At 42.7% G+C, this 19,345-nt stretch overlaps 2 protein-coding genes across 2 annotated transcripts in view; one reads left to right on the top strand and one right to left on the bottom strand.

Annotated features, from left to right (window-relative positions):
* Positions 1 to 763: 763 nt before the first annotated feature.
* The window catches only part of LOC139450049 (serine/threonine-protein phosphatase 6 regulatory ankyrin repeat subunit B-like), a 42,382-nt gene continuing 23,800 nt past the window's right edge, over positions 764 to 19,345 (top strand). Inside the window, exon 1 of the mRNA XM_071231683.1 lies at positions 764 to 860. Coding sequence (XP_071087784.1) covers positions 764 to 860 — 97 coding nt within the window. The remainder of the gene's footprint in view (positions 861 to 19,345) is intronic.
* Positions 16,835 to 18,029, bottom strand: LOC139450199 (uncharacterized). Its single transcript, XM_071231875.1, has 3 exons — positions 17,585 to 18,029; positions 17,066 to 17,478; positions 16,835 to 16,906 (listed from the first exon to the last, which is right to left on the bottom strand). The coding sequence occupies exons 1-3, from the start codon at positions 18,027 to 18,029 to the stop codon at positions 16,835 to 16,837; spliced, it is 930 nt and encodes a 309-aa protein (XP_071087976.1).

Raw genomic sequence — 19,345 nt, 5'->3', positions numbered from 1 at the left:
GGATTGATGACATGCAACCAAGTCAGCGAGCCTGACCAGGATATCCCGTTAGTCGCCTTTTATGACAAGCATAGTCGGCAAGCCTGTGTTGCTGAAGACCTATTTTATCCCGTATCTTCACGGGTCTACTGACAGATGGAAAGCTCTTCCACTTGGCTCCGGTTCGAGACGCACTATAAGGGTACACTTATGCACTATGGGGCTTAAATTCGGATTGATATAGCATAGGTTAATAACGGTAGGGGAGCTAGGGTATTACCTCGGACCTGTAATAGAGTATGTATGTGACTCACTACTTGCCTATCAAACTCTTTGAGTAATATGTATAGGTATATGTTTTTCGTTTATTTTGTAATGCCAAGATTATGATCTTCTCTTAGTTTGGGTTGGTTTTGAAATTAATGTATTCAGTTTTAAATCTAAGAATGTTAGGGGTGCCTGCATGTTATACTGCACACATGGAGTGTATCCATAAGAAGTCCGTCTGATGCAACCGATCCAACAGAGGTCCCCAATTATAGGTTCGTGGTGTTCACATCCAGATGGATGGGTTCTGTCTATTTGCAGGGATGTTTCAAACTTTCCTAAATTCTGGTTGTGTTTAAACCTGGACATTTTACGAGTCTGAGTGCTGAGCTCATACTATTGGTGAGTACTGGTTGATGCCCAGATCCACCCTACAATTTTGATGTGCATAAATGATTTCAGGGGCATCAACAAGATGGAACTCACTCCACCTGTTTCTTGGTGATGAACAACTAAGATGGCCTCAAATACGTTGACCACACAGGAAGATGACCTTGAAGACGAGATGTTGGAGGTCATCACATCAGGAAATCACGCTACGAGCCCCACTTCAGGTTTGTGTACTAAAGCAGCTAAGACCATCCGTTACCAGACACGGATGTGAATAGTATTCTTAATATTACGGAAAGCAATTTGCAAACTCTGTAATCATTATTGTCGCATATTTCTCAGGATAACCCGGAAGTGGCAAAAACACTACTAGTGATTAAGTAAACAATAATACCCCACTTCATTACTTCATCATTTAATGCACAGATAGACAGAAATTAATCAGCAACCATGACTGAACCACCAATAAAACTCTCTAACTTGTTTTTCTTGCGATACCTATCAATACTAAAATACATCCATGGTACGTAAATTAATTTTTTGTATCATCAAGTTATTGCTTTATGAATGAATCAATTTGACGTGGCACTGTTGGATAATCAATGACCGATCGCGTGATAAGAATCACCCCAAAGCAACGGAAGGACTTACGATTTTTAAATGACAACAGTGATTATACAGTTTATGTCATCTTTATATTGATACTTTAACAACTGAGGTTCGTTTCATGGTACAGATAACATTAATCTGTTGCTGTAAATAACAATGACCTGAGCGTTACCGACATGATAAACAAATAATTAAATAGATGTTAAATAATACGACTAGGTAATACAATTAACTATGAATACTAAGGGGTGGACAATACTATTTGATATTTTGTAGTTGGAGAGGTTGGGTTTTTGGGGTAAAATTTTTCTCAATCAAGATGAAGGTGACTTTAAAGCAGAACAATGAAAATAGTGGTATGAATGGCAGACAACCTGTCACCACCACCCACGAAAACAGTACATACGCATTCTCCATCTGAGGAATCATATTATCATGGTGACATCATCAGCAGTGACAGTCATCCTGTCAGTCAATGAACAGTGTCCATAAGACTGCATCGGTACTGGTCATGGAGGTGTTTTGCACTCGGTTGGTCCTTCAGGGTGGATGAGGAAGACAAAACTCAGGGATGAAGTTTAAGAAGACTTGTATATTGTTGATGGAGAATAACACTAGAAAAGGTACATGATGATTGTAATCACGTGACAGAACGCACAGTGGAACCGAGTGGCCAATGTCCCGTTGCGGAGACCCAATCTGGCACTTGCCGTATATGACCGCAGATAAGCCGACCCCGTAGATGAGAAGAGGTATAAACTTGACCATATCAACCAACAACGATATGGTGTATATAGAACACACAGGCAGGAAGTTGGACGGCGTTTCATCATTGTTGAAGTAGTTGATAGAGAGGCGGCAGCCTTGGCCGATGCTACGACTACCCATACATCTGTACTTCTGTTGATGATCTGGGTACGTCTCCTGATTGACCATGTCAGTGAGGTTTTGTCGGTTGGGGAATATGCACAATGTGGTGCAAGGTCAGTGACCCAAGTATATGTACTTACATAAGATCTGTCAACATAAGGAGGTGTTAACTGACATGTATAGATAGCACTGGGGAAAAAGGGAGCTGCTTGAAGGGGGTTTTGAGGGGATATGCTGAATGTTTTCTGTATACATTAAACAGACAAAAGGGATAGAATTTCATTGCGCTTTGGAAACATATTGAAACAATTTTAAAGAAAAGTGGTTTGCATGATTACAAAACCCTTGAGCGTCGTGCAGCTTTTGTTGCCCAAAGTATTTTATACAGTAGCGAAGCATACAGTAAAATGCATTTTTCCAATCAGAAGGATCAGTTTTTGCCTCAGATTGGTCAGAATTGAGGACACACTCACTAACATCATCACAACATAAAAACAGGTGACGCCAGATTTATTAGACTCCCTAGTCATAGGCAAAACGCATCAATTGGGAAAGAATGTTCTAGATAGGTGCAAGAAATGCTACTCTCCCGTTGTCATGGTAAGAGTGAGTGAGTGAGTGAGTTTGGTTTAACGCCGCTTTTAACAGTATTACAGTTATATCGCGGCGTGTCAGCTTAATGTGGGAGGAAAGCCCGAAGTGATGCAGGTCTCAGACGTTTACCACTTCAGTGAAACCCACGAGCACGGGTATGGTGCTGACAAACCTAGAAACATAATCGGGGCGAACCGGGATTCGAACCCACAATCATAGGTTTCTGGCGTGCCCAAGGGACGCAACTCTGCACAGCGAATCGCGGCGCTTTAGACGACTGGGCCACCCGTGCCCCCCTGTCATGGTAAGAAAACGTGACAGCTCTTACCGGTTTGCCGTAGATTACAGACGTCTCAATGCACTTACCAAGCCTATATTTTTCCCTTTTGAAGATGTTGCTGAGGCCATTGGTGACATCCATGCCAAAGTTTCTAGTGTCCTAGTTTGTGCTATTAACCTTTGGCAAATACCACCCCATCCAGATATAAAACACAAGTCCGCCTTCGTTACACCCAATGGTGTTTTGGAATGAAATGGACTCACTTTCGGCCTAAAACATGCTCCTGTGGCATATCAGCAAATCATTTCAGATGCACTAAAAGAAATGAATTACATACTAATGTATGAAGATGACATCATAATATTTTCTAAAACGTTTTCGGAACATTTGAATCACCTCAAGGCAGTATTCCAAAAGATCAAAGAGGATCCATGATACAAATAATTTGTCTCACTTTTATGTTTTAATATGACAGTGTAAAAGAAATCAAACAAACTCAAAATTGATAGAAAACAGCTGTTCAGTTTAGCTGAGGTAAGCTTGGGCTGTCATGCGACTTCCACTGACTGAGCTTCTTTTGCTTTAAAGCAGGGTATAAGGGGTGTACTTTGCCTCTCAGAAATCCACATGCATCCTGATTTGCTCGTGGCAGGGTATAAGGGGTTTATTCATCTGCTGCAAAATTTATTCCTCTCCAAGTGGGATACGTCGTATTTTATCACGATCACGTGGACCAATCAGATCTCATCATAATAATGTATGTTAAAATGAATTTGCTTAAGTTTCTGTGAAAACAAAGAAGCCCTTTTGATATCCTATTCTGATCAATAAGGTCTGTAATCTGGATATGCTACTGATGTAAATATGTGTAACCGAATCAAATGTCACTTGAATTCATCAATATAATTGTCAGTTTTAGCGGTAGTAGTGATATCAGTAGTAGTGTTGATTGTTATAGTAGTTGTAGCAGCAGTTGTAGTAGTGTGTGTAGTTGTAGTAGTTGTAGCAGTAGTAGAAACAGTAACAGTAGCAACAGTAGCAAAAGTGGTAGTAGTAGTAGTAGCAGTAGTATTGGTAGTTATAGAAGTAGTAGCAGCAGCAGTAGTAATAGTAGTAGTAGCCGTAGTAGTAGCAGCAGTAGTAGTATATGTAGTTATAGTAGTTGTAGCAGTAGTAGTAGTAGTAGTAGTAGTAGTGTGTGTGTAGTTATAGGAGTAGCATCATCAGTAGTAATAGTAGCAGTATTGGTAGTTATAGTAGTAGTAGCAGCAGTAGTAGTAGTAGTAGCAGTAGAAGTATTGGTAGTTATAGTAGTAGTAGCAGCAGTAGTAGTCGTAGCAGTAGACGTATTGGTAGGTATAGTAGTAGTAGCAGAAGTAGTAGTCATAGCAGTAGAAGTAATGGTAGTTATAGTAGTAGAAGCAGTGGTAGTAGTAGTAGTAGTAGTAGCAATAGAAATATTGGTAGTTATAGTAGTAGTAGCAGCAGTAGTAGTCGTAGCAGTAGAAGTATTGGTAGTTATAGTAGAAGAAGCAGTGGTAGTAGTAGTAGTAGGAGTAGTAGTAGTAGTAGCAATAGATATATTGGTAGTTATAGTAGTAGTAGCAGCAGTAGTAGCAACAGTAGCAAAAGTAGAAGCTGTGGTTGTAGTACTAGCAGTACTAGTATTGGTAGTTATAGTAGTAGTAGCAGCAGCAGTAGTAGTGTGTGTGTAGTTATAGTTGTTGAAACAGCAACAGTAGCAAATGTAGTGGTGGTGGCAGTAGCGGTATTGGAAGTAGTAGTAGTAGTAGTAGTAGTCGTAAGAGTAGTAGTAGCAGTAGTAGTAGCAGCAGTAGTAGTAGCAGAAGAAGTATTGGTAGCTATAGTAGTAGTAGCAGCAGCTGTATTAGTAGCAGTAGAAGTATTGGTAGTTATAGTAGTAGTAGCAGCAGTAGTAGTAGTATATGTAGTTATAGTAGTTGTAGCAGTAGTAGTAGTTGTAGTAGTAGAAGATGTAGTAATAGTAGTAGTGTGTGCAAATATAGTAGTTGTAGCAGTAGTAGTAATAGTAGCAGTAGTAGAAACAACAGTAGCAAAAGTAGAAGCTGTGGTTGTAGTACTAGCAGTACTAGTATTGGTAGTTATAGTAGTAGTAGCAGCAGCAGTAGTAGTGTGTGTGTAGTTATAGTTGTTGAAACAGCAACAGTAGCAAATGTAGTGGTGGTGGCAGAAGCGGTATTGGAAGTAGTAGTAGTAGTAGTAGTCGTAAGAGTAGTAGTAGCAGTAGTAGTAGCAGCAGCTGTATTAGTAGCAGTAGAAGTATTGGTAGTTATAGTAGTAGTAGCAGCAGTGGTAGTAGTATATGTAGTTATAGTAGTTGTAGCAGTAGTAGTAGTTGTAGTAGTAGAAGATGTAGTAGTAGTAGTAGTAGTAGTAGTGTGTGCAGTTATAGTAGTTGTAGCAGTAGTAGTAATAGTAGCAGTAGTAGAAACAACAGTAGCAAAAGTAGTAGAAGTAGAAGTATTGGTAGTTATAGTGGTGGCAGTACTAGTAGTAATAGTAGCAGTAGAATTATTGGTAGTTATACTAGTAGTAGCAGTAGTAGAAGTAGCAGAAGTATTGGTAGTTATCGTAGTAGTAGCAGCAATAGTAGTCGTAGTAGCAGACGTATTGGTAGTTATCGTAGTAGTAGCAGCAGTAGTAGTCGTAGTAGTAGAGGTATTGGTAGTTATAGTAGTAGTAGTAGCAGTAGTAGTAGTCGTAGCTGTATAAGTACTGGTAGTTAGAGTAGTAGTAGTAGTAGTTGTAGTAGTAGTAGTAGTAGTAGTAGTAGTAGTCGTGGCAATAGAAGTATTGGTAGTTATAGTAGTAGTAGCAGCAGCAATAGTAGTGTGTGTGTAGTTATAGTTGTTTAAACAGCAACAGTAGCAAATGTCACGGTGGTGGTAGTGGTAGCAGTAGTAGTATTGGAAGTAGAGTGAATGAATGAGCGAGTATGGTTTTACGCCGCTTTTAGCAATATTCCACCAATATCACGGCGGGGGACACCAGAAATGGGCTTCACATATTGTACCCATGTCGGGAATCGAACCCGGGTCTTCGGCGGGTTACGCGATTTCAATTTGACTATGCATAGACTCGTTAATCCAGCCAAAAGCTCCAAAATTCCAGCCTAGTTATAGTCAGTTAGGTCCCTTGCCTTGGGAAGATGCGGATAACGCTGTTACAAAAAGACGCATTTAGAGTTTCTATATTACATCAAATAGCAGGCTCGTAATGACTTCGACGCGACCTCCATTCTAATGGACGTCATTTTCAATTCAAAACTTGTTGCCAAACTGATGGTCGAAAATTAGTGGACCTTTGCACACGGTAAAGACAGTTGTTCAACACTATCTGCTATATTCCCGTTACTAAAAACATCACCACAATCTTAGTCATATGACTGCTATCCCGCCGATGGTTTAACAAGTTAACTGTCCCCAGTAACGGGGCTGCTGTCAATTCTTTGTTGAATTTGTTTTTGTTTGTCTAACTATACTCTATTCAGTTAAATTAAAGTTTACTTTTATGCAAGCCCCATGCATTTCACTACCCAAGAATGGGTATAAAAACATGTGCATTAATGGGATTCCATGTGCATTGTTTAGCATCGTGCTGACAACAACCACTCAGAAAAACAACAATTATTCACTGCCACGAAATGCCAAGCCTGTCCGAAAATGAGCGTCTGCGAGCCATTGGTACGCTTGAAGCAGGATCGTGCAGCAGTCAACGTGATGTTGCAAGACAATTTAACGTCCACAGAAACACCATTTGATGTTTATGGCAACGTTGGCAACAGACGAATGCAGTCAGAGACCATCCTCGGAGTGGCAGGCCACGCGTAACCAATAATCGACAAGACAACTGGATTCGAACAACACAGCTACAAAATAGATTCCAGCCAGCAACAGTGACTGCAAGAAGCATCCCTGGCCTTCGACGAATATATTGACAAACCGTACGTTGCCGCCCCAGAAGCGCAGGGATTGTTGCCAGAAGACCCGACAAACGTCCCATTTTGACAGGAAACCACCGTCAAGCACGTCTACAGTGGTGCAGACAGCGTCTACGCTGGACGGCCATGCAGTGGGGGCAAGTTCTATTCACTGACGAGTCTCGTTTTCACCTCAGCCACAGCGATGGACGGATTCCAGTGTACCGACGTCGAGGTGAACGTTACGTCAATCATTGTGTCATGGAAGAACATCGGTTCGGGGGCGGCAGCGTTATGGTATGGGGTGGGATTACAGCAGGACAGAGGACCCGTTTGATAGTGATAGGGGGCAATCTCAATAGACAGTGCTACCACGACGAGATCATCGGCCCTGTTGTTCTACCATTTTAGCGTCGTCATGGCCTTTCAACATGACAACGCCCGGCCTCATATTGCTGTACTTGTTCAGGATTCTCTTCAACAAAACAACGTGAAGGTCTTCCCCTTGCCGACTCGCTCCCCTAATCTCTCACCAATCGAGCACATGTGGGATATGATGGAACGGCGCCTTCGACGTCAACCACGTGTTCCACAGACACTCCAGGAACTTCGAAACATGCTCCAGCAGATATGGACAGATATCCCACATGACTTTGTGCGACGCCTGGTCCATTCCTTGAGACGAAGATGTGTTGCTTGCATCGCAACCGGAGGTGACACACACGCTATTGATTTGTAAATTGACATTTTGGCATGATCATGTTTTTTTATTTTGTTTTATGAAATCACGCATTTTCTGAAGTCAGTATGGCAAATTAAACCATTTGAACACTTACAGGAGTCTTTAATCTTTTGAAAACCGAAATTGTTTCAGATTTGGTAAAAAACATAACTTAAATCTTATTCAATGTCACAGGAACGTTTGTTGTTCATTATTTAATAATGCCATGTCTTGTAGGTGGCTACTAAAATGTACACATAATAATGCCGTGTCTTGTAGATGGCTACATAACTGTACATATAATAATGCTCTATCTTGTAGCTGGCTAGATAAGTGTACGCACAGATACGAAGGATGATGATTAGGGGTGTGGCCAACGTCCATTATGCACAAATATCAGCCTAAAACTGTCAGTGTGGAACTGTGAAGGTTTCAAGAGATTACTACAAAAGAGTCTTTCTTTAGATTTTATCAATAAACATCATATAGCATGTTTCGTGGAATCCTGGTTGAATAAAGAAGATAAAGTAGACACATACAGCAAAATACATACAGCAAAACCAGAACTAAAGCAAGTGGTGCTATCAGAAACTCAGGCGGGATACTCACATTCGTGAATCAAGACATTTCATCTAACGTCTGTGAATTACATGGCTGTACTAAAACAGATAATGTCCAGTGGATAAAACTTCAGTTAAACATTACTGTGGTGATAGGCACTGTGTATTACTCTCCAGAAGGGTCAACCAGCTCACACTCAAAGGAACAATTGTTTGATATTCTAGAAGAGGATATTGATACGTTTCGAAGTTCTTTTCCTAAATTGTGAATTCATTCTACATTGTGACTTTAACGCCAGAACTGGGAATTTAGCAGACTATTTAGAAAATGATGATACCACCTATTTGCCAATTGACGAAAATATAAACTATATAATGGATGAACCCGCCCCAAGAATATCTCAAGACAAAAATGTAAACAAAAGGGGAAAGTCATTGTTAGACTTTTGAAAGAAAAATGAACTCCGTATCTGCAATGGTCGTTTGTTTCAAGATAAAGACATTGGGAAAATAACTTGTGTTGTGAATGAGGGCCAAAGCGTTGTAGATTATGTTTTGTGCTCAAATAACATATTTCACCAGTTTACCAGTTTCAATATTTGTAACGAAGTTGAATCCACACACTTTCCTATCACATACTCTGTCTTGTTCAAGGGATATAGATCACCTAAGTTGACCAACGATACATTATCTAAAAAGTCAAGATATGTCTGGAACGAGAACAAAATGGTAAATTACACTGAAAATTGGAATTTAAAATCGGATCATTCTATCCAAGAAATAACAACAATAGCAGCATGTGGGCGTGTCGAGGAAGTGGCTGAAACATTCCACGATTTGCTACTGTCATGTTCAAAGGACTTCAAGAAACCGTCTGTATCCACAGTCAACAAGGGACATAACTGGTGTGATGCGGAATGCTACCAAGCCAGGTGTGACGCACGCCGTAAATTTCGTGCATTTCATGCAACTAACTGTACACGCGACGGCCTCACCTATATCGAAGCATGGAAATCATACAAACATTTATGTCACCTGAAATGTACACGTGCTCTCAATATGAAAAAGGAAAAACTTCAGGAGAGCCTTCTTAATAGGGACAACAAACTATTCTGGTCAATTCTAAAGGGAAAACGACAATTCACTAACCCAGTTATTACACCTGCTGAGTGGATAAGACATTTTGAAAGCCACTTTAATAGCATAAGCACTTCACCTGATGAACAATCCTTTTTTGAAAGCATAATGGACTTTATTGACTCAATCACCGATGATTTGATAGATACAACTGTAAATACGAATGATTTAGATAGAGATATTAGTTATGATGAAATTACTGCTGCTATTTCAGGTATGAAAAAGGGCAAAGCTCCAGGATATAGTTGTATACCAATTGACTTTTTCAAAAATGCTCCATTTGCTTGCGTTAACCTATTACTGACTTTATACAATGCAGTATTGAGAACTGGTATCTATGTGGTCACTTGATGCAATACTTCCAATTCATAAAAAAGGAAATGTTAACAATCCTAAAAATTATCGCCCCATAACTTTATTGGAAGTTTCTGGTAAAATATTTGTTAAAATTATATGTGACAGACTGACCAAATTTGTTGAAACTAATGATATTCTTATCCCTGAACAAGCTGGTTTTAGACATGGATTTCAAACACTGGACAACATCTTTATTTTAGATACATTGATCGCTAAATACTTTGCTTTGTATAAAAGTCGATTATATTGTTGTTTTATTGACCTTAAAGCTGCATTTGATTCAATTAATAGAAAAAGTATGTTATATAAGATTTGGTTGTACAACATAAAAGGAAGTGTTTTTCGCCTTATTAGAAATATGTATTCCAATTTTCAGTCATGTATTTCACTGCAGGATGGTTTTACAACTGCTTAAATGGTGTGAAACAGGGATGCCAACTATCTCCACTACTTTTTCATTGTATATTAATGATATTATAGATTTTTTGAATGTAGATGAGGACAGATGTATAGAACTGGGCATTTGTAATATTTTTATGTTACTGTTTGCAGATGACATGGCACTCTTCGATAGCACAGTAAAGGGTCTACAAAAAAGACTTGACAAATTATCTGTTTATTGTAAAAAATGGAGCCTCTGTGTTAATGTTGAGAAAACAAAAGTAGTTGTTTTAAGAAAAGGTGGTAGACTTAGGAACTATGAAAAGTTTTATCTCGACAATAGACCATTAGAAATAGTTCCTTCCTATAAATATTTAGGTGTTCAGTTCTCTATCAGTGGTTCCTGGTATAAAACACAGAAAACTCTGTCTTTTCAAATGTCCAAGGTTTTGAATACAATGCGCTCCCAATGTAATGATTTTAGAAATTTATCATTGCCAGTATTGCTGAAAAACCAAAATGTTAATTATACCACTTCTTTTTTGTCAGAGTTTGAAGAGCGTTGTAAAGAGATTGATTACCAAATGTGGTTTGAGGATTTGTCAAAATATTCTAAATTGAAAATGTACCAGTCTGTTAAGACTCTTTAAATTTGAAGAATACCTATCACTTGTCATTGTACATCCTTATAGAAATGCGCTGATTAAATTTAGATGTTCAAACCATAAACTTATGATTGAATACGGACGTACACTTGGTATAAGTGCGAATGAAAGATTCTGTCCATTGTGTATCGTACCTTGTGTCGAAACTGAATACCAATTTTGTATGATATGCCCATTCTATAATGATATAAGAAGTCTATTACCGAAATACTATGTACAAAACCCAACTCTTTTTAAATTCCAACATCTACTGTCATCACAAAATGCCTACACTGTAAATGTCTTAGCGAAATATATTTTCCTGTCAATGAAAAAAAGATGTAAACAACTCAATATTAATTAATTGTCACTTTGATTGACCAATGTATAATATTGTATGGCGCTCAATTGAATTGAAAAAATCAATGAAATATGTATTGTATAATGGGCCGGTGGCCCCTTTACTGCAATAAACTCTCTCTCTCTAATAATGCCGTGTCTTGTAGCTGGCTACATAAGTGTATGCATAATAATGATGTGTCTTGTAGCTGGCTACATAAGTGTACATATAATAAAGCCGTGTCTTGTAGCTGGCTACATAATTGTACGCATAACAATGCCATGTTTTGTAGATGGCTACATAATTGTACATATAATAATGCTCTATCTTGTAGCTGGCTAGATAAGTGTACATATAATAAAGTCGTGTCTTGTAGCTGGCTACATAAGTGTACACATAATAATGCTGTGTCTTGTAGATGGCTACATAAGTGTACATATAATAATGCTCTATCTTGTAGCTGGCTACATAAGTGTACGCAAAATATTGCCGTGTCTTGTAGCTGGCTACATAAGTGTACGCATAATAATGCTGTGTCTTGTAGCTGGCTACATAAGTGTACACATAATAATGCCCTATCTTGTAGCTGTCTACATTAGTGCACATATGACAATGCTCTAAATTGTAGCTGGTTACATAAGTGCAAACATTGTAATCATCCCAACAAATCCCAATATCAATATACCTCAAAACATATTGAGCTATCTCTTTTCACTACTACCGCCTCCGTGGTTTAGTGGTAGAGCGTCCGCCCGGAGAGCGGAAGGTCCGGGGTTCGATCCCCGGCCGCGTCATACCAAAAGACGTTAAAAGATGGTACTTGTTGTTACCCTGTCTGGCGCTCGGCATTAAGGGGCTAAAACAAGGACTGGTCGGCTCGGAGTCAGTATACTGTGTCTGAGTGGGGTATCCATGTTAAACTGCGGCATGGTATCTCAGTGTGCTAGCACTATAAATCGGCATCAGTCCGGACTAGAACAAGCAGCCTAACAAACACATACACGTACATGCACGTCGCTATATAAGTGTAATAATCTTGGACGCGACGTTAAACCCAATTTCACCTCACCACCTCTTTTCACTACTCCCTCATTAAATCTTCTTCCTTGGTTTCAGTGATTGGTATGATGGGCGGACACGCAGAGAACTGTAACATTATTGGTCAGGTTATACATGAATGTGGTAAGTAAAATTATGTGCGTTTGATGATGCCATGTTTTGCAACTTCGCAAGGTCCACAGGTTCAGAAACTCGACTCTATTAAGTTACATAAAATTTGAAGAGTGATGGTGTGCTGAGCTAGCCATTTATACTTATCCTGTCTCACACATTACATTTTGTCTCTTTTTCCGCATAAAATATAAAAAAAAACTTTGCAAGCAAACACAACAATTTGCAACTTGAAACACCCACCCAAATGTGATTTTGCTCCACATTACACTTCATCACGAAACAGAGGACCGACCTGGATAAGCTTGCCGCTGGCCAACTATGTTGGTGTTTTTGACATTTTATCAACCTGTATTTTGCTGTAGATCAGTATTCTACCAGGGCCAAAGTGAGTTTTACTCCATGCTTCACTTCTACAATAACTGACGACCTGTCCAACGCCTCAACCCAGGACGTATGAGTCAAGAAAGCTGTTCTACCTCATATGTCGCCATATGATCCTAGCCTGAAAGGACAGAGTCGGCACATATTTTATGCACGCTTTATGCTTTCTCGCTCTTTTGGACTTTACAACAGTTGACTGTTACCTCAACTCCTCTACCCAGAGGCCGTTCCCGTACCCAACGAGATGCATGTCTATCTCCATGGGACGCCAGTCAGCCTCGACGTCATCACCTTGTGCAACCACCTGTATCGGGCAAGTACCTTCCCACCCTCGTGTGTATTTGCTGTCTCCCTCTTTGGCAACACCGCCATGATATTGCTGGAATATTGCTAAAAGCGGCGTTAAACCATACTCACTCACTCTTCGGCAACTACGGCTTATTGTTCCTCTCCACTTGTAACACAGACGACCTGCTGTTATCGCACTCCCTCTCCCGTTGAGACAAGATCCTTCGCCCCAGAAAAGGATCACAGTAATGTGGAGTCCATAGGTTGCCTTTGTTAGATGGTGTCCCAGCTCTCACTGGATTCACCTCAGAAGATGTGCCCTTCTTCGTCGATGTTTGAAATGCTGGGTGATGACCTAAACACTTTAAGGCTTCCACCAGCGCCTGTGATTGGGTCCACTGCATCTTCCCCGGATAAGTCCTTTCTGGGACTAAGGAAATCGACTCCCTGAAAGTGCCCACCTTCGATGTCATGCCCTCTGACTGCGGTCTTTGGCTCCACAAGTTGATGATGATGCTCATAAGTTGGGTAATCAATCATCCTCCATTCCTGTGGATGACAGGGATCTGATTCCGTTGGCACGATTCCGAGGACGGAACCAGGGACAGAAGACAAACAGTGCCACCCCTATGTACTTGCTCTCTTGTGCTGCACAACTGGGACTTTTCTCCTGCTATCTTCCGGCTGTTTTGGCCCAACTTGACCATCCTGGGCAACTGTTTGTTACGTCCTTCCTGAAGAAGGGGTGTTTGCTGCTAATAACAGAACCACCCCTCGTCATTCATTATTCTCATGCCAGTCTACCAATTCTCAGAGACGTCATACAAAAACTGGTCAAGAATCATGCTGTTCAAGTCTTGGACTCCATCATCCACAACATCTTCGCACCGATATTCAGTGCCAAAGAAGAATCCACAAGTTTGCATGATGTACAATATGCAGATCTTCAACTCCCCGTACCTGGAACGTCCTCCTCACTTCTGCAGTGTCTCTGTCAGCGGACTCTGCACCATGTTTTCGCTGATGCAATTTATTGTGAGTGGAGATCTAAAAAATATCGTTCTGCATGTCCAAATAAATTCATTACACTGCAGTTACTTCTGGTTTACTCCCAGGGACATTCCCAGTGGTCGGTCCTGCCATTTGTAATTTCCATGGACGGGTTTCCTTTAATCTGGATCACGAAGCATGTCATTGCCTTCCTCCACCTGAGGGGGGATCAGATTCAAACTGTAACTGGACGATTTTATACAGAGCCATGCCCAGCAGTAGTTGTCTACATCAGTCAAGGACCGCTCAGGATTTCAGGACCAAGATGGCCTCCAAGATGGCGTCGCCTCCGTTTCCGGTGGCGTGCGCACCTCCAAGAGGGCTGCGCCTCCGTTTCCGGTGGCGTGCACCTCCAAGAGGGTGTCGCATCCGTGTCCGGTGTCGTGCGCACCTCCAAGAGGGCGTCGCCTCCGTGTCCGGTGGTGCGTGCACCTCCAAGAGGACGTTGCCTCCGTTTTCCAGGGGAGGAGGAGGAGGAGGAGGAGGAGGAGGAGGGAGGGAGGGAAGGGGGAAAAAACCCCAGGGAAGCGGTCGTAAAAGGTGAACAAGAAAAGAGTTTTGTTGTTGTTGTTGTTGTTCTAAACATAGACGTGGTGGTGGTGGTGAAGGGAGGGTGGTGGTGAAGGGAGGGAAGGAGGAGGCGGGTTCATGGTGTGGGGGTTTGAGGGTCGTCAAAGCAAAGGATGAAAGCGTTCTTTCGGGAGAGATGGGTGGCAGTGGAGCAGTGGAGCAGCATGGCCCATGCGTTAGTCACTTTGTTCAGATGATCTATCTTCTTCATCCTCTACTTCCATCTCATCCTCGGACTGAAGGTGTCGTTGGCGCTTTGAAGCGTGTTTTCTTGAGGGGCTTCTGTTCCGTTTTCTTTTCTCTAGACGAGGTGTGATGCCTGCACGGAGTTGTGTGAGGCATTCTTTTAGGTCTTCTATGAGATGAAGCACTTGTGTCACGGGTGTCACGGGTGTCACGGGTGCCATGGGTGCCACGGATGCCACGGGTGTCGACGTGAACGGTGTTGCTGACGTTTTCTTTCGACTAGGTTCTGGGCAATCTGCAGTGAAATGACCCACGACTTGGCAGTTGTAACAGGGGCGCTGGGGTGTCTTCTTTCGACTGGGTTCTGGACAATCTGCAGCGAAATGACCCATGACTTGACAGTTGTAACAGGGGCCCAGGTTCTGCTTCTCTTGACTGTTCATCTTCGGACAGACATAGTGACGGTGACCTTGAGCGTGACACTCGAGGCATGTCACTTCAGGGCAGTACAGGTAACTGTGACTGTCGGTCTGGCACTTCATACAACTGTATCGAGCTGGCATGGTTGGTTTCATAGAATGCAGTGTGTGAGTGGCTTCGCTCTTGTTTTGTTTTTATAGGAGAGCCACTGACACCCTGCTTCCTGATTGGTTCGCCAGGCAGCACCCCCGATTGGTTCGTTCCGGTGCCTGACCTACACCTCGGTTTTCCAAAACGGACCAACCCCTGTGTTTCTTTTCCATAGGAAATGGATTTTACCATAGGAGAGAAAGCACAACCCAGGTTCGGCCAATCAGAGCCCAGCATGGTCCGAGCGCGGTCTCTGATTGGTCGACAACCCAGGCTTTGGATTGGTCCGATTTTGATCCGGTTTTTATGGGGGTGTGCATTTCGATCCTGTTTTGTTTTTTCTTCATCCTACACACAACATAACACTACTATGGGTTCAACTTTTTTTTTAATCCCCCCTGATCACATGAACCAACACAACAAAACAAAAGTCACAGGATGAGGGGGGGGGGGGGGGGGGACATCCCTGTGATTTTTGTGAACACGAGGGGTGACCACGGGGGTGACCACGAGGGTATGAACGTCTGTACACTTTGAAAAAAAGAAACTTTGTCACTTGGGGTGAACAAGACACTCAACTCTTCTCTTCCGTGCTTCTTGGGACAAATACGTCTGTATTTTTCGTTCACTTCTCCATCAGGACAAAACACACACAAGTATTCGCAGGTGACTTTGGCGTGCTTCAGATGTTCTTTCCAGGGTTGGTCTGTGGCTTCTCATTGGCAGAGTGTCACACCGCAGCAATAACAGATAACACGGTCACCTCGTCCTGGATAGAAATAGCCAGCCATGGCCATGTCATAAGGGGTCTGGGTCATCTGTTTAGGCCACGTTTGAAAAGACCTCAGACGTTCTTGAAATGAATCATAGTTGGGATGAGAAGGATGACACAAGGTGTAAGAAGGAAAAGGTATCTCCAGAATGTCACTGAGTCGCCATGTGAGTCAAGAGTGTATCGTCCATAAAGAGTGGGCGTTTTCTCGCTTCTTGTTCTCCCGCCTTTTCAGACTCCCACTTGGAATCGGTGACAATATCTCGGGAGGATGACATGGCATTCATAGAACGTCTTTGCTCCATGATAACTGTGACTTCACTGAAAGAAGGTCTGAGGGTTCGCCTGCTTTTATGAAACTCTCCACCCTACCCCCTTCAATGGAAGGTCATGACCTTAGCCTCCACCTCCTCCACCTCCTCCACCTCATCACGTGACATCATCCTGTGTTTGGGCTGACTGACACACGGCATGATAGATGACATGACACATGACATGGCACACGGTGGTAGTGGTGATTTGTACTGGAATGACTGACACCAGGCAGCTGATCTTTCAAGCATGGCCTTTCTCTTTTATCTATTTATACTATATAATCAATCAATCACTGTTTAATAATGAGCAATCACAACCAGATACATTGGAAATACGAAAAGACAATGGAGGAGGGAGTGCTTTGCATGTCCCTACAACAACAACAACAACAACAACAACGCGACAACGTTTCCTCTTCCATCTTCAAGCTCTTCTATCTTCAAGCCCATAAGATGTGGTCCTCCATCAAACATGTGAGAGGTCCATCAGTTAAACAAGTACAGTCTATGACCTCCCTGAAACAGACATGCCACATCACTTGACCACTGTTGCAGCTTATGTGTTGTAAAGCTCTTCGAGTGAAGATGGGGTCACCATAACATGTGGTCCTCCATCAAACAGTCCCAAACAGGTCCCAACCATGTTTGGTCCTCAGTAGAACAGGTATGGCCTCCCTGAAACAGACATGGCACATTACTTGACCACTGTTGCAGCTGATGTATCTTAACATGTTGTTGTGTCGGCAGGTACTACATTCGCGTTGTAGGGGAGTGAGTTGAGCTTCTCCATAAGGATCGTCGTCAACGTTGTCATCATCATCATCATCATCGTCGCAAACCATGGGCATACCTGAGGAGAGGACATCTTCCGGTGATGCTGGTGACCAAGAAGCATCAAGCAGAGTGGGTGTGTCCAGATCCATGGAAGGGAGAGTTGCCAGCTTGAGCGCTTCATGATCATCACTGTCACCGGGCGTCATCATCACAGGTGCATTCGGTGAATAGGTTGGCTCCCGAGGGGTTTGTTCCCACCACTGTTCTAGCACGGACTTGGCTGAACTGACATCAGGGGTCCTGTCAATCATAGGACAGACTCAGTCATATGAATAGTCATACTCACGATCAACATCGACATCATCATCATCATCACATCAAGAATGACTGAGACAAAGAAGAGCATGGTACTTACAGTTGTTCTTGATGAGAGATCTTCAGAGACAATTTCTTCCGTGGTCGTCGTTTTGCAGGCGTTGCAGGTGTAGCAGGTTTAAAAAAGGATGTCCCCTTCGTTTCGGTGTCTGCTGCTGCTGCTGCTGCTGTGGTGGTGGTAATCGCTGCAGCTGCTGCTGCTGCTGCTGGTTTGCTTGTTTTTATCTTCTGGGTCTTCATTATCTTCGTCTTCGGTGCTACTTTCTTGGGGTCCTTCGATTGCCTTATCCTCGAACGTATCATGTCGCACATCACTTCGTCGGCCTTCGCACGTAACTTGGCGTATACGTTGTCGGTCTTTATCTTTGCACACATCACGTCGTACACTTCACCCCACAGTTCAGCAGTCATTTCACCGCTCCCATCTCCACTGCTTCCTTTACCACCCATGTCGCTCCGTGTCTTGGCATTCAACCGTTTCGACATGATGTCCGGATTTTCTGTTCGTTGTTTTTTCTTTCCAAGTCTTCACGGATGTGTGTCAACACTTGATGGTACTCTCTCCAAACACGTGTTTCTTCCAGATAAAACGCCAACAGCCAACACAACGTGAGGAACATCAATCAGAGGGACGATGTTGTTGCTTGGTCCGTTCAGTGAAAAGTAATGACCGGAGAGCATTGGTCGTATTAAAAGGCAGGGAGGTCCTGCTTTCTGATTGGTCCATTCCGGTGTGTGGTCTGAGTCTCAATTTTTCCAAACTGGACCGACCCTTGTGTTTCTTTTCCATAGGGTTAGGCTTGTAGTGTGAGGGAGTAAGCACAACCTCGTTTCAGCCAATCAGAGCCCACCATGGCCCGAGCGCGGCCTCTGATGGGTCGAAATCCCAAGCTTCTGATTAGTCAGATTTCGATCCGTTTTTTTCTGTAGGGGTCCATGTTGATTCAGTTTCGATCCGCTGTGATACCCCAATGGTATGAACTATTTATAGAAAGTCGTCTCTGTACCCAAAGGGGAGCGTGTCTACAGGCAGCCCTGTGGTTTCGTCGTAGACGAGACGTGCTTGTCGTACACGGTAGTCTTTTCGGATGGGTCGGGTCACAAGAGGGTAATCCAAACTGATTTCTCCCCCTCTTTCCCAGACCGTTATCCCAGTATCAGCCCTTTCATGGTGTCAAAGTTGAGATGTTGTTGGTTTCTGTAATTCAAAGTGAACCCTCGCACTTTGCAGGTCGTGCGCGTTACATCGGGTCTGGGGTTCATTAACTCATAGCCATAGTTTTTGGGACCTCCTGACACAAACGTCTTGATGGTGTTTCGGTCCAGTTCGTCTGTAAACTCGCCCAACGAATGTCCCAGCTCTGGATTCGCGTTGTGGGGTCGATGAATGTAACTGACGCTGTCCGTGTCAAAGTACAAGACCCTGCGGCCCACCAGGGCAAGGGTCTCGTACAGCTTGAGACGTGCTTGTGCAGTGACCCAAGCAGCGATGGCAACATTGAAATGAGAATGAGGGGTTTGGAATTCTTTCTGCTGGGTATAGGTCACTTCCACCATGTGTTCGTTGACAACGGTAACATCCTCGATGGTATTGCGTTCATTCCTCCACAAGGCAAAGTACTGTACTGGATCGTTCATATAGATGTTCTGACTGTCCAAACTTGCCCCAGAACGAATTCAGTTGCTTCTTGGCAATCGTGCGACGTCCTGGATTTTTTTCGATGCGGTCCTTGTCCAACCCAATGCCTTCTTTGTCGCAGATCTCCTGGATGTAAGCGTCGTGATCCGTACAGCCTTCGGGG

The sequence above is a fragment of the Haliotis cracherodii genome, unplaced genomic scaffold (genome assembly GCF_022045235.1).
Source record: "Haliotis cracherodii isolate W230 unplaced genomic scaffold, xgHalCrac1.p SCAF_8, whole genome shotgun sequence".
Taxonomy (NCBI): domain Eukaryota; kingdom Metazoa; phylum Mollusca; class Gastropoda; order Lepetellida; family Haliotidae; genus Haliotis; species Haliotis cracherodii.
This window is presented reverse-complemented; position numbering and strand designations above follow the sequence as displayed.

Excerpts from the sequence above, each read along its gene's own strand:
- LOC139450199 (XM_071231875.1), bottom strand. The coding sequence starts at position 18,029 with ATGTCGAAACGGTTGAATGCCAAGACACGGAGCGACATGGGTGGTAAA. Across the intron at positions 17,479-17,584 it reads GATCTCTCATCAAGAACAAC|TGATTGACAGGACCCCTGAT; the intron begins TGTAAGTACCAT and ends GAGTCTGTCCTA. Across the intron at positions 16,907-17,065 it reads GCCATGTCTGTTTCAGGGAG|GTCATAGACTGTACTTGTTT; the intron begins GCCATACCTGTT and ends TGTTTCAGGGAG.